The 26,749-nt window shown below is 33.6% G+C and overlaps 1 protein-coding gene and 1 long non-coding RNA gene across 11 annotated transcripts in view; one reads left to right on the top strand and one right to left on the bottom strand.

The window, feature by feature from the left end:
* The window catches only part of sh3rf2 (SH3 domain containing ring finger 2), a 95,368-nt gene that overhangs the window by 7,511 nt on the left and 61,108 nt on the right, over positions 1–26,749 (bottom strand). For 6 of the 7 annotated variants that reach the window (XM_073921827.1, XM_068213335.2, XM_073921828.1 and 3 more), the window contains 4 exons: positions 16,503–16,598; positions 11,948–12,253; positions 2,690–2,811; positions 1,849–2,019 (listed from right to left, as the gene is read on the bottom strand). In XM_073921827.1, coding sequence (XP_073777928.1) covers positions 1,849–2,019; positions 2,690–2,811; positions 11,948–12,253; positions 16,503–16,598 — 695 coding nt within the window. Of the gene's footprint in view, positions 1–1,848; positions 2,020–2,689; positions 2,812–11,947; positions 12,254–12,334; positions 13,320–16,502; positions 16,599–26,749 lie in introns of those variants that run through there. The other variant, XM_073921829.1, reaches the window with a different exon arrangement.
* On the top strand, positions 19,776–25,665 carry LOC137487587 (uncharacterized). 4 transcript variants are annotated; one of them, XR_012389739.1, is made up of 7 exons: positions 19,776–19,824; positions 20,312–20,496; positions 21,105–21,138; positions 22,503–22,558; positions 22,652–22,797; positions 22,909–22,985; positions 24,307–25,665. It is a non-coding gene; the product is annotated as an uncharacterized lncRNA (long non-coding RNA). The 4 variants fall into 4 exon arrangements; XR_012389740.1 differs by having other exon boundaries at positions 20,312–20,509; XR_011006209.2 differs by lacking the exon at positions 20,312–20,496.

Here is a 26,749-nt window from a genome sequence, read left to right as displayed (position 1 = left end):
TGCTAATCTGCAATTGCCTCTCTGGATATACCACTAACTGTACTCAAAAAATAAATAAATAAATAAAAAATGTACTGATGCTTTCCTTCTTAGACTTTACAGACCTGAAACTTGCCTATAGCACTTATTCATTGTTGCTCTTATAGTTGTGTAAATTGCTTCCTTGTCCTCATTTGTAAGTCGCTTTGGATAAAAGCGTCTGCTAAATGACTAAATGTAAATGTAATAGTTCTCTGATCTTTGAAAATGGTTCTTTTTACAATTGGCCACAAAAAATGGTTTTCAGATAAATGGATGTTAATCTGATCTTCAATTCTCACACACTATGCAAATGTACTCACAGATTTGCCACATTTTATTTAGCTATTGTTATTGTGAGCTCCTGTGACTTATTTTAATTGCAGCAGTTTGGCTTTTTTCCAAGCAATTTTTGAAATGGCTGCTGCATGTGTTTAAAATATCTGCAACATACCGGTCTAAACTGCATTAAGGAAAACAGGTCAGTCAAATTTAAGATGTTAAGAAACACTTTCACATTTATCGGTATTCAGCAAAGAACAATATTGAAAAAAGCAAATATAGACTAAGTATCTATCAACACTCTTCCAAAAAAAATAATAATAATAATAAACATTAGGCCTTTCTAAATGAAAGAAACTTGTTAACTCTTTTTTTTCTATGTAGGTGTGTGATGCATCAGTTGTTAAAGCTGCCATGTGATATTAATTTAACATTCTAATTATTTCTAATTATTCTTATTGGTTAAAAGTTAATGACCACTCAAAAATACAATGAAGCAAAAAATAAAATGAAACTAACATCCTAAGCTGTCATCTGTTTAATCTGTGTACATTGCATTATTTCGCTTATATCTGACTATGCCATATAGCCTATAACACACTCACGTTTATTGTTTTTACAGTTTGGGAGAAGTTACATTTTGATGTTGTCTTATATTCCAATCAAATGCATTACAAGGGGCATTTAAACCTGGTATTTTCAAGACAGCAGATCTGTCAAATTGAGAAAAAGTGACCAGGCATGTCTGTGCGTTTCAGAAACTGCTGATCTACAGGGATTTTCATGCACAATCATTTCTAGGGTTGATGAAGAATTGTTAAAAACAGAACATTTTCAGGGAGAAACTGTTCTTTGGGTGAAAATGTCTTTTTGATGCAAGAAGAAGAGAATGACAAGACTATATCGGCTACAGTAATGGAAATGTAACGGTAACTCGAATAATCACTTGCAACAACCAAGATCTGCAAAAGAGCATAGGTAAACACACAACCCTTGCAGCAGATAAGCTACAGCAGCACACCAGTGACAAAAACGAGGCTACAAATCACCAAAACTGGACAACAGAACATTACAAAAAAAAGGTTGCCTGGTTCGATGAGTCTCATAAACAATCTGAAAGCAATTCAGGCTCTTATACAGACCAGGAATCTTTTAAACAGCAAACCAGCCTGACTATTTTTACTGACCATGTCCATCCCTTTATGACCACAGTGAAACAATATTGTGAGGATTACCTCCCGTGGGATACGTGGCATTTCACAAAGATTACATTTTCTGAAACTGTTTTCTTGTTCACTATACTCAAATTCAGATTCACATCCATGAAAAATCCAGCTAGAAAAATCTCCAGGAATTGTTGTAATGCTCTCATGCCAATATGAACCAAACTCTTTGAGAAACGTTAACCTTTTTGTAATCTTTGGCAGCAAGAATCAATGTAGTTCAGCTCCAGTTCGGTACTAGCAGGCTGTATCTAATAAAGTGGCTAGTAAGTGTCTACTGTACTTTGTGTAGCCTGTCTATGCTATTAAGTGAACATCTGCTCACCTGAGCACTGGTGTAACATAGTTGGTAGGCAGGATTCCTACTTTGCCAGTTTTGAGAGACAGTCCGCGCAGCCAGCCCTCGCTGAATTTCCCATAAACCCCCACCATTTCACCTTTCCTCAGTTCCAGCTCTTCAGAGCGATAAGGTGTGTAGGAATACAGCGCCGCACACCTAAACAGACACACATTTCATCAAGTCACAGCACTTCTGCAGGAATAAATTAAAAACTATGTGGAAAAATGTAAGACTATGAATGAAATCTCAAACTTAAACAGGGCTAAGTGCTAAGGATTTTTAAGTTATTTATAAGCTACATACCTTAAATAATGCGTCAAAAAAAGCAAGTTGTATACACGTTTTCCAATATACGGTCATTTTTGTTTAAAAAAAATTGCCAAGCTTTAAAAATATAATAAACTAACTGTACACCAGTCCATGTCCCCGTGTTTTATGATCAATAAATGTTATTGAAAGGAAGATAATTAAGAGATTTATTCAGATGGATTGCTTGTGATAAGATGGGTGTCAGCCTAATTAAGTAGCTTTACATGGACATAGAAAATTAAAACTAGTTTAAAATGATTTAAGACCTACAATGCAATATTTCAGTAAATGCAAGACTTTTTAAAACCCCATTGACACCCTAAGTCAAAAAAAAAAAACTGGTTATAATAATAGATTATTTAAACGTGATGAAATTGTAAAATCCAAAGAAGTCAATTTCTATACATATTGGCAAAAAAAAATGTGTACAGTGCACAAAATAAAACAATTTTCACTTTAATTCATGAAAATATTTTCAGTGTTCTGCAAAGAAAAATGACGTTTTAAAGAGACTTACACACTGATGGAGAGCTGCTGAGTTGCAGACATCTTGCTCTCTGAGGGCATGGGCGAGGCCTGAGGGTTAATCAGTGCCATGGTGATGGCCGGCGGACTTTCACCGTTCATTGTTCTGTGTCTCTGTAAAAGTCAGAAGAAACTAACTGCAAATTTCCTGATAACAATATAATCTCTTCAAAACTGTTTGATAATAATAGGAATATGCACACTGAGCTTCAAAGCTTTATGTTTATTTATTAATCCTTGCAGTCCGGCATTCTAAACAAACAATGTTACAAAAAGAGAGATGCCAGGATCTTTTAAGATTGCTGTAAATTAGTTTTTTTAGAAGCAGTGATACCAGACATAAACAGTTTTTTCTCAACTAATGTAAACTTATAAAAAGAATCATCCTTTAACTACATAAAACAAAATCAAGATCAAATAGCAACTATGTGAGTATATGGAGTACAATAAATTTTGAGTGCGGTCTTAAAATGCTTAAGAATTTGCAGTTTTTTTTGTTTTGTTTTTTGCAGGTAAGGCAGATGTTCCCAATCAGGACAGTAAGCCAACAAGTAGAGTTCTCTGTTCCATACAGTTAATTTCTTCAGTAATTTGTATGAACATTCAAGTAGCTGCTTATATATCGTTATGTTTACACTCGTTAACATCTTTTAACAAATGCATAACTAAAATGTCTAGCTATAATTAAATGTTTGTTTTTACATTAAATAATAATTCACAAAAAAAGAAACAAGACTAGACAAAACAAGACAAAAAAACAAACCAAACCCCAAGACAAAATAAGTTTATATTATATAAAACTAAATACTAAATTATATTAGACAAAAACAAATGAGAGAAATAAAGTAAAATAAAAAAAAACACAAGGCAAGAGACTAAAACAACCAAAACAAAATGAAAGACAAAAACAAAAAAGACTTGAAAAAAAAACCCTGAAAATAAAGCAAAACAAAAAGGGAAAAAAGGACTAAACAACAAAACACTGACAAAAATATGATCCACTTATTACCATGTATTTAACATGTACTAACATTCAGACTAATCATTTCACTTTCAGTTTTTATATTGTTTTATAGTTTAATTATACATCAAATATACTTGCGGTGGTAGCCAAATTGAAAAATACCATTTACCCACACATCACATAAATAGCTAACTATGTGACAAACAAAACATAATTTAATTTTTAACAGTAGGTGTATTTATTATGACACTGTTATACACTGTTTATTTTCAATGGGTTAAAGTAAAAAAAGACTGTTAAAAAAGTCTTTCTTTTATGCTATTCAGGACCCAAGTGCACCCACTGAGAGATAAAATCTGCTTCTCTGTCTTTCAAGTTCAAAGCATTGAACTTGAACGCCAAAGTATTTTATATATGTATTTAAAATGTAATGTATGTAATATACTGACATCATTAAATTAATATACAGCAGATAAGAAATATATGACAGAAAAAGGAATAAAACAGACAATATCTTTAAAAATATAATTACAAAATTAAAATGTGTAGCTTATTCAGACCCTCTTTTGCAAGATTTTTTTATTTGTGATTTTTTTGTGATAAAAATTACTTTGTGATTTTGTGGAGGTAATTCCTATAAATTTTAAACTCCCATTATCAACATTATTGTAAGCTCCTTGTTTTTTTAGTCTATTCCATTGCTCCGTTTGTTAGATGTTTGCTCCCAATTTCTTTTGCACACTGAAGCACGCACCAAACGCCTAATTTATGCCACAGAATGTTTAATCCCTTCTTTGCATTGACTCCACATGTAAATTACTTGCGCTTCATCTGCGTCTGCTAACTGTGCAGGCTGCAAAACAATTCTGCCCTAACATGTAAAGTAATTATTGTGAGGGCGCAAGTGAGACGTCATTTTTCGAGAGACACTCAAATACATCAATGTCATTTAAAACAATTAACTGCAAACTGAAAAAATATATAATTTGATTATATGGTTTGAAATTGGATGTTTTATGAGAGTATTTACATTTTTTTACGATTATTTTGTGTTTAAATTAGGAATTTAGCAAAATCACGAAAAATGCAACTTTTTGTTGAGTTTGCACTGAATTCAGCAATCGCAAAATTGCAAAAAACTACCAGGTCTGATTATTTGAATAAGGCAAATGCATTGATTAATCATAAATAATAATTAACATATTTTGCAGCCAGTTTTCAGAGTCGTTTAGATTAAATAATTAATTTTTTTTAATGTTTCTCTCGTGAATCTCTCGTGCATTCATCTGTGTAGCTAAGTCAAAGTAGACTTAAGTAAAAAGGTCATGCAAAAATGCAAACAATTAATGAACGGCAGCTTTAGAAAGCGAATTTAGAAGCCGAATCCCGGACATTTTCAGAGATTTAGAAACCCCGCGCAAATGAATTCAAGTCCCAAAACAGTGGGTTCCTCTGCGGGTCTTCAGAGCACGCGAGACTGTCTGTGGAAGTGTTGACAGGTGTCGTGCAAACAGAACAACACGAGTAAACAAGAGAACATTTTCCTCTACTTAATTGATCGCGAATATTTGGTTATCTTTGTATATCTTTGGTATACAAACAAAAAGTGTAAAAAGGATGATTATAATAGTAAAAAAAAAAATGTGTCACTAAATATACTTGGACGGCAGTTAATATACCTGGGCGGCCTGTCCAAGTAAAGTCTATGAGTAGGGAGCACTGTACATTATAATAACACTTGCATGTGATTACATCTATGATTAATTTCTTTAAATAGATTTATAATTACACTGTTGACAGTAACCCTACCCCTTAACCTACCGATACCACTAAACAATTGCATTTCCTCTTCAAAGTAAACAGTAGGTACTTCCTTTGCTATACAGTGGGACCGCATACTATAAAGTGGGACCCAAAAACAAAATGAAACACAAACACAGCTAATAAAAATATATATGCTATATATTATATAACACAGTTACCCCAAAAAGCAAATAATTTGCAATTGGTATCAATTCTGTACAACTGAACAGAAATCCTAAGCTTCTCCTGCCATTTGACATTTGAAGCTAAACTGTATAATGAAGCAGTAAGTTTAATTCAAATGATTTTGTATAGTTCTCTTACAGTACATAACAGCGAATGTACTTTACCATCTCTGACATCAGTATCGGAGCTGATTCAGGCAAAAAAAACTGTCAGATGAAGAATTTTTCTTAACTTTGATAGCAAACAGTTGGCAGAGAGCTAAGTCTGGACAACTGAGTCATGAGTCTTTAAATAAATACGACATCCAGTCTAATATTAGTTCATTACAATAGCATGACGAAACAAGAGAGCGAACTGTGAAGTTTCTGTGACTTTGATAAGTTTCCACGCCTCTTTTAAACACTTACACCTACAGTATTTCTTATAATTATCTCAGAAAGAGCAGGTGATTACAGCTTAGTTACATCAGCACTGCCACAGAAGACACAGAAGGCCCAGAGAGTTATATATTAACACGTTTTGTTCAAAGCCACACACACTAATGACAATTACAGCATAGGTGATTCATCCTTGTGAGGTGGCAACATAAAAAGTGCTGGAATCTTAGAAGTGTCACATAAATACAATAGATGTTTAATTTAGGTAATCCAGTTTGGTCACATTATATTAGATTGAAAAATGTGGTGTGGGATTCATTGGAAACCATTTTTACTTTGAAAAATCGATTTAATTAGATTGTTTTCTGTGTAAATAGACAGACTAGAAAAAGGTTTCCTTGTAAAAAAACTTCATTAACATTTTTTAAAAACTATAATTCAATTAATCTTATGTTTTTTATATATATTTTATATAATTATGAATAGGTTATTTATTTATATATAGTGCCCTGGGTCCAACATTTAACAAGGTGAAACTGCCTTTAAAAAAATCTAATAATAAGCGCACACACACACACACACACACACATATATATATATATATATATATATATATATATATATATATATTCCAATATTTATTTTAGGTTAAGAGCACTTTTTGTTAAGGTGGATTTAAAGGTAATAAAAGAATTAATAGAAAGACTGGAATAACTATTCCTTGTAAAACTACTTCCTTAACTAATCTTATTTTTTTTTTTAAATAGTGCCCTGGGTTCAACATTTCTCATATGAAATTTCTCATTTCTAATAATGAAATACATACATACCTGTACATGCTTACATACACTAATCGGCCACTTTATTAGGTATACCTTACTTGTACTGATTGAACCATGTTTGCCTTCAGAATTGCCTTAATCCTTCATGGCATAGATTCAATAAAGTACTGAAAATATTCCTCAGAGATTTTGGTCCATATTGACATGAGAGCATGACGCAGTTGCTGCAGATTTGTCGGCTGCACATCCATGATGCAAATCTCCGGTTCCACACATCTCAAAAGTGCTCCACTGGATTGAGATCTAGTGACTGTGAAGGCCATTTAAGTACTTTAAACTCATTGTTATGCTTAAGAATCTGGTCTGAGATTATTCGAGTTTTATGAGATGGTGAGTTATCCTGCAGGAAGTAGCCAGCAGGTCAGAGACAATTCTCAGGCTGTGACGTAGATGCGATGCTCAATTGGTACTAATGGGCCCAAAGTGTGTCAAGAAAATATCCCCACACCATTACACCACCACCACCAGCCTGAACTGGAGACAGGATGGATTCATGCTTCATGTTATTGACACCAAATTCTGACCCTAGCATCCAAATGTCGCAGCAGAAATCGATACTCAATTTTTGTAAGCCTCTGCGAATTGTAGCCTCAGTTTTCCATTCTTAGCTAACAGGAGTGGGACCTGGTGTGTTCTTCTGTTGCTGTAGCCCATCCGCCTCAAGGTTGGACATGTTGTGTCTTCAGATATGCTCTTTTGCATACCTTGGTTGTAACGAGTGGTTATTTGAGTTACTGTTACCTTTCTATCAGCTCGAACCAGTCTGGCCATTCTCCTCTGACATCAGCAAGGCATTTGCGCCCACAGAACTGCTACTCACTGGATATTTTTTTCTTTTTTGAAGTCATTCTCTGTAAATCCTAGATATGGTTGTGCCTGAAAATCCCAGTAGATCAGCAGTTTCTGAATTCAACCATGCCATCTTCAAAGTCACCTAAATCACCTTTCTTCCTTGTTCTGATGTTCAGTTTGAACTACAGCAGATTGCCTTGACCATGTCTACATGCCTAAATGCATTGAGTTGCTGTCATTTAATTGGCTAATCAAAAATTTACGTTAAGGAGCAGTTGGACAGGTGTACCTAATAAAGTGGCCAATACATACATACATACATACAGTACATACATACATACATACATACATACATACATACATACATACATACATACATACATACATACATACATACATACATACATACATACATACATACATACTGTTCATACATACATACTGTTCATACATGCATTTTTAAGGTGGAAATCACTGTTGGTTAAGAACAGTTTTTGTTAAGGTGGATTTAAAGGCAAGGTCAGCAGTTATTATTATGTAAGATTGTGTCAAATTTAAATTCTCACTGGTGACTGATTACTAGAATGTATGCTGCCTTTTTAAATATAAAATAAAATAAAATTGAGCTAAATAAAAAGGAATAGTCACAGTGATGCCAATGAAATAAATGTTAGTTCCAAATTTTAATGATCTACAGAAGATTGGTCCACCATTAGGACAATTCTGTCCAATGAAAAGTTTCTATAGATGTCTATAGATTATTGACAGAACTATCAATGGCAATTTAAAAATATGTAATTTTAAAGAGTGTACTTGATGAGAAAATTGCTCCGTTAAATGACCAAAAACAGAAGACCTAACTTCACACATAATATTGAATAGCTTGGTTTTATTATTTACAACTTTAACTTCAAAGTGGGACATTGGACAGCCGTTACCTGAACCTTAACCCTGCGGTACTGGGATTAATTTAAAGTAAGACCATAGATACTGTAGCTTGCCATATTTAAGAGTACCCCATCAAAAACTGTTACATTAAGAACAGATTTTATAAAACAGATACATTTCAAATCTCTCAGCATATTAAATAGCCTCTAATCATCTGTGAAACTGGATTCACTTTTATGCGAAGTTTCGTAAGGTTAAATCCATGTGATTTGAATTTTAAATTTAGCTGATTTTGCAGCTGGTTCAAGGAGGTCACAAATTCTCAGTGTTTATTCGCTTGAATTGATTTTAATAATGACTGATGTGTGGCCTGTGTTTCACACTTCATTCAATTGCCGACAATAGATCTTGCATTACAGTCCTGGCTAAACCATTGATGGTACAGCACATGTTTTAATTTATTTCATCTGTATGAAAAAAACAAAGATAGTTTACTCAAATGACATAAATTGTGAAATAGTGCCACCTACTACAGAAATGAACCGATGGCTGACTGGTAACTTAATAACTACTAAAAAGCATCTGCTATAACAGAAAAAAAGTGTTCCATTTAAAACTGCACTGAAATTAGGCATGGGTCGGTAAAAGATTCTGATGGTATGATATCCTTGGATAAAAATATCACGGTTTGACGTATTGTGATTACTGCTGTAAAATATACTCTTTTTAAATATCTGGGTTTTTTTTAACACAATCTATTTAACTTTGAGAAACTTTTAACATATTTTGGAACAGTAAACAAGTCAGGCTAAATAATTCTGATGACTTATCGACTTCTGCTGCCTCATTTGTTTCAAAAACAGTTTTTAATGACAATTTAAAAAGCATGTTTGGAGATATCTTTTCTGCTGGAGAAACTGTTGTTAAAAAACATAAATAAAACAATTTTACACATACTTTAAGAACAGTATAGCAAAAAAATTTGGGGGGGTTTAAAACCTTGACTTTTCCAAAACTGTGGTATATCTTGAAAACAGTTATCGTCTCATGCCTAACTGAAATACAAGCTTTTTTTTTTCTCTCTAAACATAATGAGGAAACTTTATGTTGTCAGATTACATTTAAAATGCTTTTAATTTCCAATTTAATCCAAAGCTTGGTGAACAATTTGAATAATATAATTTTTTTTTTTTACATTCAAAGAGAGGTGAGATCCACTTGAAGGACTGAAATAGTTTCAAAGATGGCCATAAAGTGAAATGCCTTATTTTAATAGGATACTTTATCTAAAAAGGAAAATTTCCTCAACATTTACTCCCACACAGTGGTTCTAAACTTTTAAATATTTCTCTCTTCTGTTGAACAAACATAACATATTCTGAAGAATGCTTTCAAAGAATGAGGGCATTGACATCTAAGAAAGCAATTTAGTATTGAAGTTTTTTTTTACTTTGTGTTCAACAGAAGAGAGACACCCAGTTGAACAAGTGGAGGATGAGTAAATGACGACAAAATTGTCATTTTTGGGTGCACTGTAAACCCTAATGCTGTAACTAATTAATCCAACTGAGTTCTATTACTTAAATAATTACAATTAGTTTATCCTATTAAGCTTGACGAGTATTAAGAACTTTTTCTTATTTTTTGAGTTTGTAAAAATAAAACCTTTCAAGTATGCTGAACAATTTTGCCGTTTTAATTTAGACAAAGTGTCTTTTTTAAAGTTTCATTAACTCAGAATATTTTAGTCAAGTGATTTTGCGTCTAAATTCATCCAGATTCAAGTATGATATCATGCCTCATTTACTTTTCCCAGGATGGTGGATCGGCCTTGCTTCACACTACAGTAAGTACAATATTTAAAATCCAAGAAATCCTAAATAAATTTTTTTATTCTATATAACCACACAGTAACAGGTAAATGTATTGTAGAGTTGGTCAGAATTGTTTGAATGTGTTGCATAACAGAAAACTCGTTTAGGCCCACTTGTTGCTAACAAACTTCAAAGTTACTGTTAAAAAGAATTAGTGTAATATGTTACTTTAAAATCTAACAGACTGTTTGTGACCAAAAAAAGTTGAAATCGGCAGATGTAAAATTTAAAAATTTTGGCTAATTTCATTTGTGTCAATTTTTTTATTAAAATTTCATATCTATCAAAATGTATGAGTTGTTGGACTCAGTATTTAAGTTTGGGAGAAATAACAAAAATTAAGTTAATTGCTATTAAAATGTATGAGCAGGTAACTTGGGTATTTTAAGTTTGAAGAAAGTACCTTGCATGAGTACAACAAACTCAAAACTTTATGTTTCTATTTACTTAAAACTGAAAATTTCATACCTTAAATAAATTGACGTAACTGATTACCCTACATTTATTTCAGTTTTCCCAACTTATTTGTGATTACAGTGTGTACTATGCATTTAAAGACACTTCGAAATAGAGCAGCCAAGAAATTCTACAATATATCTTGTTTTGCGTTTCATGTGAAGCTCAAGATGGGTTTGCACTGATGATAAGTAAATAATGGCATTATTTATTTTTTAAGGAGGGGGGACTATTGCTTTAAATGTTTTCTTTCGCGTTGGAAGGACACTGCTGAGTCAGAAACAGTGGGCATGTTTCCTATGACTTCACGCATTGTTGCACAACCTAAAGAAAAAAACAAACACGTATTACACCAAAAAAAATCCAGTGTTAACTGACCCCAGGGCAGGTCAAAATAGGAGTCAGAGTGACTCGTTTCCCCATGAAGTGATGCTCTCCTCGCCTTCTATTAATGACAACAGCTGATGGCAGGAGGAGGAGAGAGAAAGAGAGAGAGAGTCGCTGCTCAGTGCAGAGGAATGAGCCTTTCAAGCAGATAAGAGGAAAGTCTTATGTAACTCTATATGAGTCATGAGCTTGTAAAGCAGCAACAGAGAATGAAGCATTTTTAGCTTGCTTCCTCTCATACAGGAAAAAAACATCTAATGTTTGCAGAAGAGAGAGAAATATATTTAACCATTTTGTGGATGAAAATTACACTTATTAGATATAAGATAAGTGATTCCACGTCATTGTGTGACTAACAAATGTCTAATTTACATCACTGCCATTACTATTTGAGATTCAAATGGACGCATTTGTATGAGCACATTATGATTATCACAAATCACAGACAAAATAAACATTAAAAACTAGAATCTCTAAGCAATCGGCTCTCTTGTTCATACGTAAGGCATCCAAAGTGCATGTCACGCTCATGATTTACCATCCTTAATATGCTTCCAATATAGCTAAAGCACAACGCACTGACATGCATGGCTAACTAATCACATGTCTGTAACCAAATGAACAGCCAATCGTCATTCCTCCAAACAAAAGTGATCATGAAAACACAAATGCTCTGCTCACCTTAGGCAAGTTTCTGCGAGAGCTCCTCAGACGCGGTCTGTTAAATGTGGCGAGTTGTGGCGTCTTGCTGTAGGATGGCTGTGCGCTGGAGCTGATGTGAGGAGGCTGCTGGCTCAGGCTGAGGGGAGGACAGTTTAGGCTGTTCAAGAGATTGACATTTGAAGGCCTGGATGACTTCTGAGATGGACCAGTGAGCCGCCTGTGGATGCAAGCATCTGCGTTGACCCTAACGCTGCTCCTTGGCTGCGCTTCCACTGAGTCCCTCCTTTTATGCTTTTCCAGAAGCTCGTATGCCGCCGGATTTGGCTACAGCAGGAAAACACAAAATGGGTTAAAAGAGAAGCACAATGAAGGCATGCTGGCTTTCATCTGCGTCAGCCACATTACCTGCTGCGCCTCAGAGTTTGCCAGTAAGAAGCGTGCTATTCTCAAGCTATTAGTCGTCTTAAAGTTCCTGAGAGTGTGGATGTAAGGAGCGCGGCGTTGAGATGGACTGGTGCAGCACATGTGGGCAGGAGTGACGTTCCCCCTCCCTTTTCCCATGATGTGCTGCTCTGCCACCAAAGTAAAAGAAAGCATTACTGTGCCTTCACGCCTGACTGGTCACCGCTGAGATGCCCGAGTGGCGCTGCGAGGGAGGCTGGCTGTTTAATCAGACTAACCTCAGATATAATCCAGCGCGTGGATAATGGAAAGCATTCCTATCAGGAGCTTAATTATCCAGCAGCACATGGAGTTCAGTGGAGCAGCGAATGCACATGCCAGTCACAGGATTGCGGCGTCAGAGATAGGAAGCTCACTAACCTCGTCTGAAAGCCTGTTATCACGCTCCCTGAGTAGCTACCAAAGGCAGAAGTCAAAGAGACGAGGGCCTATTGTTCTGAATTTAATCATGACACTAAACAGAAGACTGACGAATGGTGATGAAGATTTTACATCATGAAGCATAAGTGTGATTTACGAGTGATATCGCTTTAAATTATTATTGCATAATTGCTTTGGAAGAGCAAAATGTCAACAACCCAGGTTATTTTAAAAGAACATTGTTCTGTTCATCAAGGCGGCATGTCAGCGCAGTGGGTAGCACAATGGCCTCACAGCAAGAATGTCGCTGGCTGAAGCCTCGGCTGGGTCAATTGGCATTTCTGTGTAAAGTTTGTATGGTCTCCCCATACTTTCTCACACAGTTCAAAAACATGCGGTATAGGTGAATTGGGTGTGCTAAATTGTCTGTAGTGTATGTGTGTGAATGAGTGTGTATGGATGTTTCCCAGTGATGGGTTGCAGCTGAAAAGGCATCTGCTGTGTAAAACACATGCTGGATAAATTGGCGGTTCATTTCACTATGGTGACCCCAGATTAATAATGGGACTAAGCCGAAAAAAAAAAATAAATGAATGAATGAATCAAGCCGGAATTTATTACATGTAAAAATAATTGTTAAATTACTAAATACTTATTTATTAAATATTTATTACTTACTGTATGTATTTTCAAATGAAGTTATTACTCCAGTCATTGTTGCTTTTATTACTATTAATACTACTACTACTACTACTACTACTAATAATAATAATAATAATAATTATTATTATTATTTTTTTATTATTATTATTATTATTATTATTATTATTATTATTATTCTAAATAACATTAGAGTGATTTCTGAAGGATCATGCGACTCAGAAGACTGGTGTAATGAAGCTGAAAATTCATCTTTAAAATCACTGGAATAAATAAATTAAATTAATTAGTAAACTACTTATTTATAGTTATTTTATAGTGCAATGACATTTTACAATTTAACTAATTGTACTGTATTTTTGATAGGGAGATTTTAATAAATCGCTGTTACAACGTAAAGCCTTTTTAGGACCTTTATAGGACTTTCCCTCTAGATACATTGTCTCCAAGAGGTATAAATGAGGAGTGATATTCGTCTTTTCTTTAATAATTCTTTAATGTTTAATTAGGTGTTTGGGTAAAGGTCTTTTGGCTATATTTTGTTGTATATTTTGTTGTATTTCATTGCTATATTCTGTTCTGTTTTCTTTATTTTGTGATGTAATATGGGGTTTGTTTCTGTATATCTAAGCTGTAGAATTTATAATTGTGTATTTTTTACTATTTTTCTTTTTGTGAGATAATATGGGAAATCATGTGATCTGGATGTGCACAAATAGGAGCAACTTATTGCCATGTACACTGTCTGAGAAAGATTTGTGTGCTCAAAACGTCTTGGTGAGGAGGATCAGCTTATTTTAAAACATTTAAAAATCCTGCTGACCCCAAACTTTTGACCGTGTATTTTTGCTCGAGTCTATTTAAGACCACTATGTTTTGAGGCGGTGACATTATTTTCAAGGCAATTAAATAAAACATCCTATCCTCAGAGGTCCTGATATTCTCATTAATTATTATTTTTTTAATTAGTGGTCTTCAACAGGGGTTCTGTGGGGGCACTGCAGGAGGTCTGCCAAATGCTGTCTGATCTCAAACTTCCTTTTGTAAAAAATATTTTAAAATAAAAAAGCATTAAAATATCCCTCTTGTGAAAAATAACATTTAAACAACTAAACAGTTAAATGTAAAGTAAATTAGCTTCTAATGAATGCTGCATTTAACAGCACTCTTCATTGTTTACTTGTGTTACTGTTGTTTCTATGGCAGATGTCCCAAACTCTATTCCTAGAGGGCTGCAGCTCTACATACTGTAGTTTAGCTCCAACCAGCTCCAACTCACACCTGCTTAATAGTCTCTAGTAGTCTTGAACACCTTGATTAGTTAGATCAACTGTGTTTGATTAGCTGCAGCCCTCCAGGAATTGAGTTTGAGACCTATGCCCTATTGTATATACAGTACAGGTAACACTATTTTTTATTAGAGTGAGATGAAGTTAAATTTCTGAGATGTTTTGTGTGATTTGTCTATTGAGTGGAGTGTGGTAAAATGCATAGGCAATGATAAGAAATTATCTGTATACTGGCTTTCAATGTACTGTAAGCATTCAAATAAAGAATGTTAATGCAGTAATATAAAAATAATGTGTGAGTAATCAGATTTCAAAATTAAAGTGCGGTGCTTCACTTCACACAAAATATAATCCTAATAAGGATTTAATAAAAACGTTATTTTATATACCACTTTAAAAGTAGCATCTCTAACTTTGCATGAAAATTTAAATCTAAATGTATACAAACAAATCAAGCAACAAGAATAGTAAAAAAAAAAATAAAAAAAAACATAGAAAGCCAACATAATAAAAGCTACCCTAAAGGTTTGTTTTAAAGGGATGATTTAAAACAAACACAGGGATTCCACATTCCTTTTTTCAAATGGCAGAGAATTGCACATTTTAGGAGCCAATGAAGAGAAGGTCGTAGATTTTAGCAGAGTTGACCAAACAGTTAAAAAGATCAGCTTATGAATAGCATACAGTAGAGCAATATTGAGAAGCCATCACATTCAAGGCCTTACTGCATGAGTAGGCAAAAGACTTTTTAAATCAATACTAAAAGGAAGCCGGGGCAATTTTTTCATGAAAAATGTAATGTGCCCCATTGTACTGGGCACATAGAATTCTAACAGTTAAATTTTGCACCAACTTTAATTTGCTTACAGTGGCTTTTAAAGCTCCAGCCAACAAACCATTAAATAAATCGATATAATATAATATAATATAATATAATATAATATAATATAATATAATATAATATAATATAATATAATATAATATAATATAATATAACGTAACGTAACGTAACATAATATAATATAATATAATATAATATATTATAATATAATATAATGTAATGTAATGTAATGTAATGTAATAAAAAGTTTGAAAGCCCCTGCTTAAATTGTAAATCAGATTTAAAAGTACAAAACAGATAAATGCAAATACTGAATGAATACTGTTGTACTGTTTAATTGTGATTATTATTAAGCAATTTTCTTTTGTATTTTCACATTTAAAAACAGGGGGAAAAGCAAAATCCTTTTTTTTTTAGTACTACTTTTTGAGGTTAAATAATTGACATATTTTTTATATAAAAATTAAATACTGGCATGAAGAACACATTTATTACAATATTTTAGTGCTAGTGTTAGTTGTTGTTTGTTAGTTAAAAAAACACAGAGTTGTTCCATATTAGTTCATGTTAACTCAATGCTACCAAGCATGAATATGGATAGTAACAATGCATTTGTAAATGTTCAAATATGATAAATAAATTCAGTACAAACATTGCTCAGTTAGTTCATGTTAATAAATACCAACATGATCGTATAAATTCGTACAATTTCATTCGTACAATTTAGTACGATTTGCTTATCCCACAATGAGGATTGGGTTTAGGGGTGGGGTTGGGTGCCATGCCTAATTTTAAAAATTATACATTTTCGTATGACTGAACTTGTACAAATTTGTACTAATTAGTCACTAAACTAGCAAAAAGTAAAATAGTTACGTTTTCTCGTGAGATCAGGCTGGTTAATACATTAACTAATTAAACTTCATATAATTGTGACCAAAATTAAAACCTGTTGTCTTACCTCTGTGAGTTGCAAAGGAAAAATCCCAACTTTGTCTCCGAGTTTACCTTCCACCCAATTTTCATTGACTTGTTTAAGGAGAGTAATGCTGTCTCCCTGTGGGGGCAAACAGAGATAGCCATGTGTTATGCAGCTGAGGGTACACTGGCGCCCCTGAAGATGTTTACTTGGCTTGAATCACTCTGAGCTGGAGGCCCATTACACCCTTAACTCAGCTCCAAACCCATTTGGACCATCTGCTCTCAGAAGAGAAAAAAAAGCACTCCAGGAAAATGTCCTTTAATGGATGCTGTGCCTGAGACAAAACCGTTATATAATTCAAGTCCTGCAGTGTGACTGACAATACTGATGCATTAAAGAGCCAAAAGAAAAGAAAATGTATTTGCCTCCAAGCTACCACATTATAAATAACATAATACCCAATATACAGTACTTGTGTCCAAAAGTACAATAGTCTCAAAATGCATCAGACACTTCAGTCACACATATACATTTATGAATGTTATTAAAGCAAGTGGGTTTACTTCTTAAAGGGATAGTACACCTAAAACCGACAGGTCTGTCATCATTTACTCACATTTCATTTGACACAAACCTTCCTACTATGAAAGTCAATGATAAAAGGTTTCTAGCATTCTTCAAAATATCTTCTTTTGTGTTCAACAGAGCAAAGATACTCATAAAGGGGGTTTTGGAACCACTTGTAGGTAAGTCAATTTAACTTCTGGGTGAAGTATCCCTTTAAAGAAATGATGTGTGTATATATATATATATATATATATATATATATATATATATATATATATATATATATATATATATATATATATATATATATATATACAGTTGAAGTCAGAATTATTAGCCCCCCCTTCGAATTTTTGTTGCTTTTTTAAATATTTGCCATATTATATTTAACAGAGCAAGGTAATTTTCTTTTTTATAACTTTAATTTTTATTGATTTTTTAGTAGGTCATAATTGATTACAATCAAATGCAATTTTACAAATAGTAGAAAAGGCTAATTTGAGTCAGATATGACAAGCCATTTCAATAACAAGCAAATAACTAGAACAAAAAAAAAAACAACAACAACAAAACAATAATAGATAAATAAATAAAATAAGATAGAAACAGAGCCTGTGTTGAGAATACTGTAGAAAAATAAATAAGTAAAAAAAAAAAAAAAAAAAAAAAAAAAAAAAAAAAAAAAAAAAAAAAAAACATGGTTTATACAAAAAAGAAGGCAATTGGGTACATAAGAATAGGCACAGTTGACTTATATGTCTGAAACTTAAGCGAGTACAGTCTGAGAGCCAGTCCCTAATGATTTGTCAATGTAAATTATCCATTTTTGCCATCTTTTGGCATACAAGTCCACCTTCAAACGTAACACACCAGTCATATGTTCCAATGTCCTTATTTCCTGAATTACATCAAGCCATTGTTGTTGTTTAGGTGAATCAGGCTTATACCAGCTTCTGGTTATGGTTTTCCTGGCTGCTGTAAGGAGTATTTTTACCAGGTATCGATCCTCCTGAAGTGTAACCAGTGAAATATGACCCAAGTACAGGACAATGCATGTAAATGGAATCTCATACCCAAGCACCTTTGTTAAGGTTAAGTGCACATCATTCCAAAATGGCTTCAGTTTTTCGCATCCCCAAAAAATGTGTGTATGGTGTGCTTCTAAGCAGCCACATTCTCTCCAACATTGCTGGGGTGTAGAAGAAGCTTTACTGCTGATTTTAGGTGTTATAAAGAATCGTACCAAATTCTTCCAATTGAATACCCTCAGTTGTTGTGAGCTTGTGGAGGAATGTTGAATTTCGCACATATCTAACCATACCTCTGGTAGAATTTCTACATTCAATTCTTTTTCCCACCTTGATTTAAGGTATAATGTTGAGTTGGTCTTACTTTCCATAATACTTACGTAAAAACTAGAGATTATTTTTGCACATTTACTATCTGATTTGTAAGCATTCATCATAATCTTTACAACTGGACTAATTTCGTGTGACGTTTCCATTTTTATTTCTCTGTAAAAATAATCTCTGAATTGTATAAACCTAAATAAGTCCTTGTTTTCCAATACTGTACATATTGCACTAATGCCTTTTGTTGCCCATTGCTTAAATGTGGCGTCGCTTTCACCTGGTTTAAATTGAGTGTCAAAGGCTATCCATCGAAGAACTTTTTGGTCTTTGCTTAATTTAAATTGTCTAGCAAACTCAAACCAAAACTCCACTGCTCCAGAGGTTATTGAATCCAATTGACTTTTGACTACCGAAGGGATTTCTTTTTCTCCAAGAATTGACTGAATCTGATAACCCTCCGTATATGTCTCAATTTCTTTCCATCTGGCAAAATAATTGTTGTTACACCAAAGAAAAAGTGGACGGAACTGAGCTGCGTAAAAATAATCTTTGAGATTCGGCAGGGCCATTCCTCCTTTTTGCTTGGACAACTGGAGTGTTGTGTATCTTATTCTAGGCTTCTTTCCATCCCAAATAAACCTGGAAATAAGTTTGTTCCAGATTGTAAACTGATGTTTAGGTATCTCTATTGGCAGGGCTTGAAATAGGTATAGTAATCTAGGTAATATGTTTGTTTTGATGACGTTTATCTTACTAGCAAAATCCAATGGGTAGGTAGACCACCGTTCCATAAGCAAGGTAATTTTCACAGCATGTGTGATAATGTTTTTTGAGAATGAGAAAGCCTTATTTGTTTTATTTCGGCTAGAATAAAAGCAGTTTTTAATTTTTTAAACACCATTTTAATGACAAAATTATTAGCCCCTTTAAACTAACTTTAGTCTCCATTATTAAACCATCATTATACAATAACTTGCCTAATTACCCTAACCTGCCTAGTTCACCTAAATAACCTAGTTAAGCCTTTAAAAGTCACATTAAGCTGTATAGAGGTGCCTTGAAAAATATTTAAAAACATATTATTTACTGTCATCATAGCAAAGATAAAATAAATCAGTTATTAGAAATAAGTTATTAAAACTATTACACTGTAAATGCGAATAGTATTCCTTACTATCAAAATTCTAGTGTGTTTACTTAATTTTAAGCTAATTGTTGAGTTTACTAGAAATTCATTAGTGTTGCTGACATAGTAAGGTATAAAGTTCCCATAACTAATGTAATTTGAGTAAAATTGCTTATAAGGGCTAAGCCATGCTGTTACGCATGCGTACTGGGTGGTGATTTCCCATCCCCCATCCCGAGTCACAACCAACCGCCACCCAGCACCGCCATTGAAGGACAGGATTTCATATTGAGAAGATGTACTGCTGTAAATCAAGGTAAACTTTTCGTTTTAATTACTACTTTGATTTTATTTGTATAGTATCAGTAATCTGTTTATTTCCTGCACTTTGTGAAATTGTTTGCTGTTTTGTGAACTAATTAATAGCCCATGATGTTGTGACTAAACGTTTTGACCACTGCACGTTATTTGCAATACTGTCTACTTTACTAGATAAGCTATTTTTAGCTGCTTAGTCCTTTCTAATAACTATTAATAATTTGTAAAGTTAGTAGTAATTTGTAAAGTGGGCGTTATGCTCTAAAAGAGCGGGCCGCGCCATTTTAAATGATGCACTGAGAGAGCAAGAGCGCGCGCAATGATCCGTTCAAATAGATGTAAAGTTAACACATAGCTGTAGGTCTACATTTTTAAAAAAGAAAACGGAACCTATTTATCCGCATTACAAATACAGTAACGTTAGTTATCGCTGAACTTTAGTGGCGCTTGTTGTGACGAAAATATGCGTGTTTTTTTTTTTTAAGATTTACTTTTATGAGATCACCTGCAGGAAGCAGGTGAGGAGATCAGCTGTGATTCGGTCCGGCGTCAGCGAGCGGCTCATGACCAGACCAGTCGTTTTTTTCTCCATGATCGCCGGGGCAGCAGCAGTTTTAACCCGCCGAGGCTTTTAGAACATTATAAAGCAGTTTCAGCTCAAAATGGACCCGTGAGTGTCGTAGGTAATTTAGGATTTCGATGCGATTACGATTCGTGTCACTGTATGAGGCAGATACATATTTACACATGATGCTAAAGTGTGCTTATGCTAACAATCCCTATGAAACTTAAAGTTAAACTTATGAAAATGCGAGAGATATTTAATTAACTCATTTATTTGTTTTATATGCTATTTGTCTTTTCTTTATGCCGTTTTGAAGGTTTATTCCAGTGTTGCCGTTACGTTATTGAGTGTTTTGTATTGCTGTAATGACAAATAAATCTGACCAGACGCGACTGAATATGTGTGATGGATAACGTTAATGATGAAGTGGTATAACTCGTACAACCAAGCACAGAAACATCCCTTTCTTTGCTCAATATCACACAAAGGCATCAACAAGCCTTTGTTATAAGCAAACTTTCTGTAAAGAAACAGGCTTTGCCAAACCTGTTAGTTTGCATTTTTAAAGAAGGTTTAACTAATTTTTAACAATTTAGGGCAAATAAATTTGAACAATTACAAGGTTGTTTAAAATGTAGCACACCATTAGAGTATTGTGAGTGGCATATTTGGTTTGTAATATAATTATACCCTTTATTTATTTTTTATTTCAGACTACCAGTTTGTGAGCTGATATGCAGTGGAAATGTAAGTTTTGCACTTACACATCAAAGAAAACTTTTTGAACAATACCGCACAAGCCATAGAACATATTCATGAATTGTTCTATTTACGTTACCTTGTCTCCATACTGAGTGTCAGGGTAATTTTAAATCGTTTAATGCATTAAAAGTACATTTAACAAAATTCTCAGCAAAGAACTGCATGATCAAGAATAGTCCGAATATTTTGTCCATTTGAATAATCATCTGAGGACTAGTTAGAAATAGGGTTGTTGTGTTGTGATACCATTAATTTATGTTACAATACTATACCAGCTGAAGTATGGTGATACCAAGTAGTATTGCAATACTGTAATTCATAACTTAAATCCATGAAATAAAAAAAAATGTCAGAAATAATATATTGTATATGTTAATATAGGCCTACTTGAATTTAAATAATTCCCTTATTGTTGAAAAAAGTATTTGCACATCTTTTCACCTAAAATGTATTCATTCCAGCAAAAAAAATACATTAAAATAAAGATACATAAAGAAAAGAGCATTTTTCCAACAAACCTAGGCTATATGAAGTGGTCAAAAATTGTTTCCTGTTGCTATTTTGGGTTTTTCATCTATCATACTTTTTACACACTTATTATCGGATAAGAATCCAAAGTAATTCAAAATTTCACTTTATGAGTCATTCTTTTTAATAGATTGTCACGGTTGTTGTAGCTATTATATCATATTGACAGGAACAGAAATAAACAAATTCCGATTCAAAATGAACCATCACAAAATATGCAATAGGCTACTATAAAAGGTGCAAATTCTACAGTTTTACAACCTTAGAAGGCTCCATAGACTATTAAAATACAATGATCTATTGTTGCTGAATCGTGTAAGTATTTTAGTGACTTTTTCACATGCAGCATTATGTATTGTAGGCAGACTGTTAATGACAATACTACCGTTTACAAACTACAGTGGCACCGCCAGTATCTTGGAGCCATAGTATCACGATACTACCATAGTACCGGTAAACCGTGCAACCCTAGTCAGAAAGTTCAGTGTCCTTTTAAAGACATCAATTGAGACAAATATTTATTCCACTTTTAATGCGCATAAAAGTAAGGCACACCAGCAACAATGCCATGATTATATTTAATCGGGGGTTGTGTTTATTACTGTTTGGTGACAAGTATAGCTCATGCTTTTGATGACAGGTGCCGGGAGTATTTGGCAGCTTTTATTATTCAAGAACATTTAACTATGTCATGTTAAAGTGTAACATCTGTTGCTAAATGGCATTGCATTGTATCATTGCATGTGTTTCTGATTTCTGTTTTTTGTTTTAGAATTTCGCTTAGCCATGTCAATAACACTTTACGTTTTTGTGCACAACAGTGACATCCAGAAGGAAGTCATAGAGGAAACACCAGCTGATGCAAGTGCTGCAGAAGGTTTGTTTTCTTTTCAAAACTTTGTGTGATTTTGTGAATTTGTGTTTTTGAATGTTATTAATGACTAATAATGTTTTGATTGGATCTTTGCAGAATTCAATCGAATATCAGGAAGAAATGTGAGATCCAAGTTCTACGCTGCATTGGACACACACTGCTCGTTTGATTGAAATAAAAAAAAAAACAGGAGAAAATTGCAGAAGAAAACTAGAAGAAATTTTCAACATGTTAATTCAAAGGTATTTTTGTGACATCATCTTTGAATCATAATTTGCATTTGATTGCAATAAATTGCATTTGATGTTTTCATTGGGCTATAATGCATGTCTACCTGTCTTTACTTTTTCAAGGTCATCTGGCAGCAGTTCTCCTGGGTCTTTCAGTCCTTTAGAGGGATGAGTCTAAAGAAATTTTCAGGATGTGTTTTGTAAGTAGTATTATTGTTTCTGCTTTCTTAGACTGGAAATGAAGCAGTCATTCCAGTTTACTTCACTTATTAATAAAAATTTTCAATTTTATAAAAATAAAACAAATGCATTTAATGTAAGTATTTAAAAGTAAGAGGGATGTTATATTATGGCCTTTGGAGCAAGAGCATTGCTATGTTGCAAATACAGCAGCTTGTGCTGTCACAGGGTCAGTTAGCTTCATAGGCCAGTGAAGTAATGAATGCATTTCTTTAATTTTTAAACACACTTGTTTTGAAAAGGAGGAAGATTAGCTTGAAAAAAAAATCTTAATAAGTGTAATACCTATGTAATATGTTGAGAGAAATATAATTTCAGTTGAAAGAACCTGCTGGATTAAGATGTAAAAAGATAGTGTTAAAAGCCACAAAGTCTAAGATGCTCCGTATTATAACCAACCCTGTGAAGTCACCTGCTGTGGGATTGTAGATGGCTGCACCCTTGTTCTAAAAGCCATACTAAAACATCAATTTTCTTATTAAAAAATAGTTATTAATACATTTTTAAAAAGTGTGCTAAATAATGCAAACTTGACTTACTGCTTTAATCTAGCAAAACCAAATGCATTCATGAATCGGTTCCCAATTTATTAAGTTTTCCCTACAAAATATTTATATTGATTATGTAGCACCAATTGGTCTCTCACACATTTGCATTTAATTTCTTGAAAATGTTTTAAAAGTACTTTTACTGCAGTTTGTTTTATTACATTACAGTGTTTCTTTAATTAAAAAAATTTATTGTTCCTTTAGAATAGTATCATGTTCAAGATACTGGAATTTAGTACCAATCTCTGCTGCAATTTTAAGCAGCAAATTTCGTGCTAACATTTTAAGCACTTTTGAGCACATTTTTAAACAGCACTGTTTTGCCATTCTGTTCACATGCTTAACAGAAATGACACTCAACAATGCTCAAATGTTAGCAGGAAATGGATGTTTTTAAAATTACTATATGGATTGGTAATAAATTCCACTATCATGACAAGCCTAGTAGAAGCAGTACAGGCAAATCCATCGTGTTGGTCTACATTGAAGAAGGAGCACCATAGCAAGGCCTTCTTATAAGAAGCATTTGAATGTAAAATGTACTATAAACACAAATAGTCATGCTAATAAGCAACTAGTTAATAGGGTAATTGGTTCCTACTAAAGTGTTACTAAATTAAGCACAAGGAATTGTATTTTTTTCACCTCTGCTTTTGGTCTCCTGGCCACTACAGGCTTTATTAGTGCCATTTAGAATATCAAACTTTACTTATTTTTCTTTCTCTATTCATAGGATGTAATTGTAGAGTCGGACTTCAGTGCAGAAGATGTTGGCCTGCTGACTGTCGTGTGTGAAGATGTCTAAAGAACCTCATTATGGTTGCAATGTGGGCCTTTATACTGGAAGGAAAAGTGGTTATGGACTTTGCCACATGCAGTATGTCTCTTTTTTTGCTTTGATTTACACACTGAATTCGGACTACCCAAAGACTTTGAGCAATGCATTTGAATTTGTTCAACGTTTGTTGCTTTTGCTGGGAGGGAAGCATAATGTGTTTTATTCGGCGAGTGCCTATATACTGCTGTGCTTTATGTTTAAAGGTTCAGGTATAATGGCATGTTTAATTACAAAGTGTTGCTTTTTAACATGTTGCTGTTTGCAGTGTTACATTTAGGACTGCAGCATTTTGGTGTTTAAAACACTTTTTTTTTTTTTTTTACCAAAAAAGTGTATTGTGATTTATAGGGTTGTCAAAGGTATTGAGTTTGGTACCAATCGGTACTGAAATGAATAAAAAAAAAAGTCCATCCATTTCCCACTAACATTGCAAGAACTGATTGGCCATTGTGTTCACATGCTCAGTAGATATGACTGATTGGCTTTGAAGGTCATTATTTTTACCACACTTCACCACTGTTCACCAGGTGCAAAGATACAAAGACACTGGATAACTTCAAAGCACTGTCGATCAGTCGATTCATCACCAGATAGCTTATATGTTAGCTTCTAAACAAATCAGCTATCGACATGGCTTTGAAACACTTCAGTGTCTGTGTAACTTTGTTTGGACTCAGTGAAAAATGGTAAACCTATGACAGTCACAGCCAATCACAGTCATTTCTGTTGAGCATGTGAACACAGTGGCCAATCAATGGTGTTTAAGAACGAGCTCAGTAGCAATCAAATGCTGGTGGAAAATGGATATTTTTAATATTTCAGTATTGATTGATACCAAACTCAATACTTTTGACCACACTAATGTGATATTTTCTGTAGGAAAATCTAAACTACACAGTCTAACAAATTAGCTTTAAAGCTTAATATCTGTTCCTCTGTGAGTGTCTATATGCTGCCATGTTTAAGGTGCTGGTGCAATGGCATGTTTAATTACACTAATTCAAGTATCTTTTTTCCAAGTGTCAAGTATTTAAAGTTTTTTTGATAGATTTTCAAACCTTTTTGAAAACTTGTGTTTTAGGGTTGAACATGTTTATTATATTTTTTGTCTGTATTGCTGTTTACAGTATATTACAGCACTTTACAACAGGTTTTTACAAAACTGTATTGTGTACAAGTGTATTGTGATACTAAAATATCACAAGTGTATTGTGAAATTCTGCTAATTTTGTCAAATAAAATGTTTACATTTAAGACCTGTATAATGTCATTACTTGTAGGTTGAACTACATATTTTATGTTCAGTTTAATTGAAGAAAATGTGGAAACCGATTGCACGTAGTTTCTTTAGTTGACATTACTTAAAATGGTGGATTAAAACAATGTTGAGACTACTAGCATTCAAGATGTTAACTGAACATGGTAGAACAGTATTAGTTAAATAGAGTTATTAAAGTAATCTTACTATAAAACCCTAAGTAAGATTACTAAATAATGACAAGTATGGTAACTAGAATTTTCTATTAAACTTACTTAATTTTTAACAGTTAGTTTACTTTATAAGTTTTAGTTTTCTTACTTCAAGGCAATAATTAAACTTAACTTAAGATTTCCTTGTAAGTTTATATTGCAAAAATAAGGCAATCGGTTTCCAAACTTTTTTTAAGTAAACTGAACATGTTAGAATTTACAGTGTATGTTTAGAAATGTGTTGAAAAAAATCTTCTTTCTGTTGAACAGAAATTGGGGAAAAAAATGAACAGGGGTTCTAATAATTCAGGGGGGCTAATAATTCTGACTTCAACTGTATATATATATGAGCAATATCACACTAACTGTATATCACCACTGGTGGGAGGCGTGCGTTGTGGCCGAGTGCCTTAGCACCCCACCAGTGCTGATATACAGCCACAGCACACTGCTATGAGTATGATATTGGGTTTTTACAACAGTTCGACGGCACAATCTTGTACATAAAAAAGAAAATCAAACACGGAGAGTCTAAAACCCTTTTGTATTAGGAACTACTTTAACCATTCATTCACATCTGCAGTTGACGTCAGGACAACAGAAGCCGTTACTAATTCACCAACGTCACTTTAGAGCTAGTATTTGAATAATTTTCTATAGCGTGATGTGAAGCGGCGAATTTTGCTCACATTTTAAGATTATAAGGCTGAAATTACTTGAAATGCCATCCGTCAACAGAGATTTCTCACCAGACTGCTGTTGTGTTTGCGATAAGGAGGGACAAGGCTAAATCCAGCTTCTTATTCGCAGCCTCTTATTGACTTTATTCGGTCCACCCACCTTAAAAACCACAAAGCTTCCGTTTTTC

This window comes from Danio rerio, chromosome 14, assembly GCF_049306965.1.
Source record: "Danio rerio strain Tuebingen ecotype United States chromosome 14, GRCz12tu, whole genome shotgun sequence".
Lineage (NCBI taxonomy): Eukaryota > Metazoa > Chordata > Actinopteri > Cypriniformes > Danionidae > Danio > Danio rerio.
This window is presented reverse-complemented; position numbering and strand designations above follow the sequence as displayed.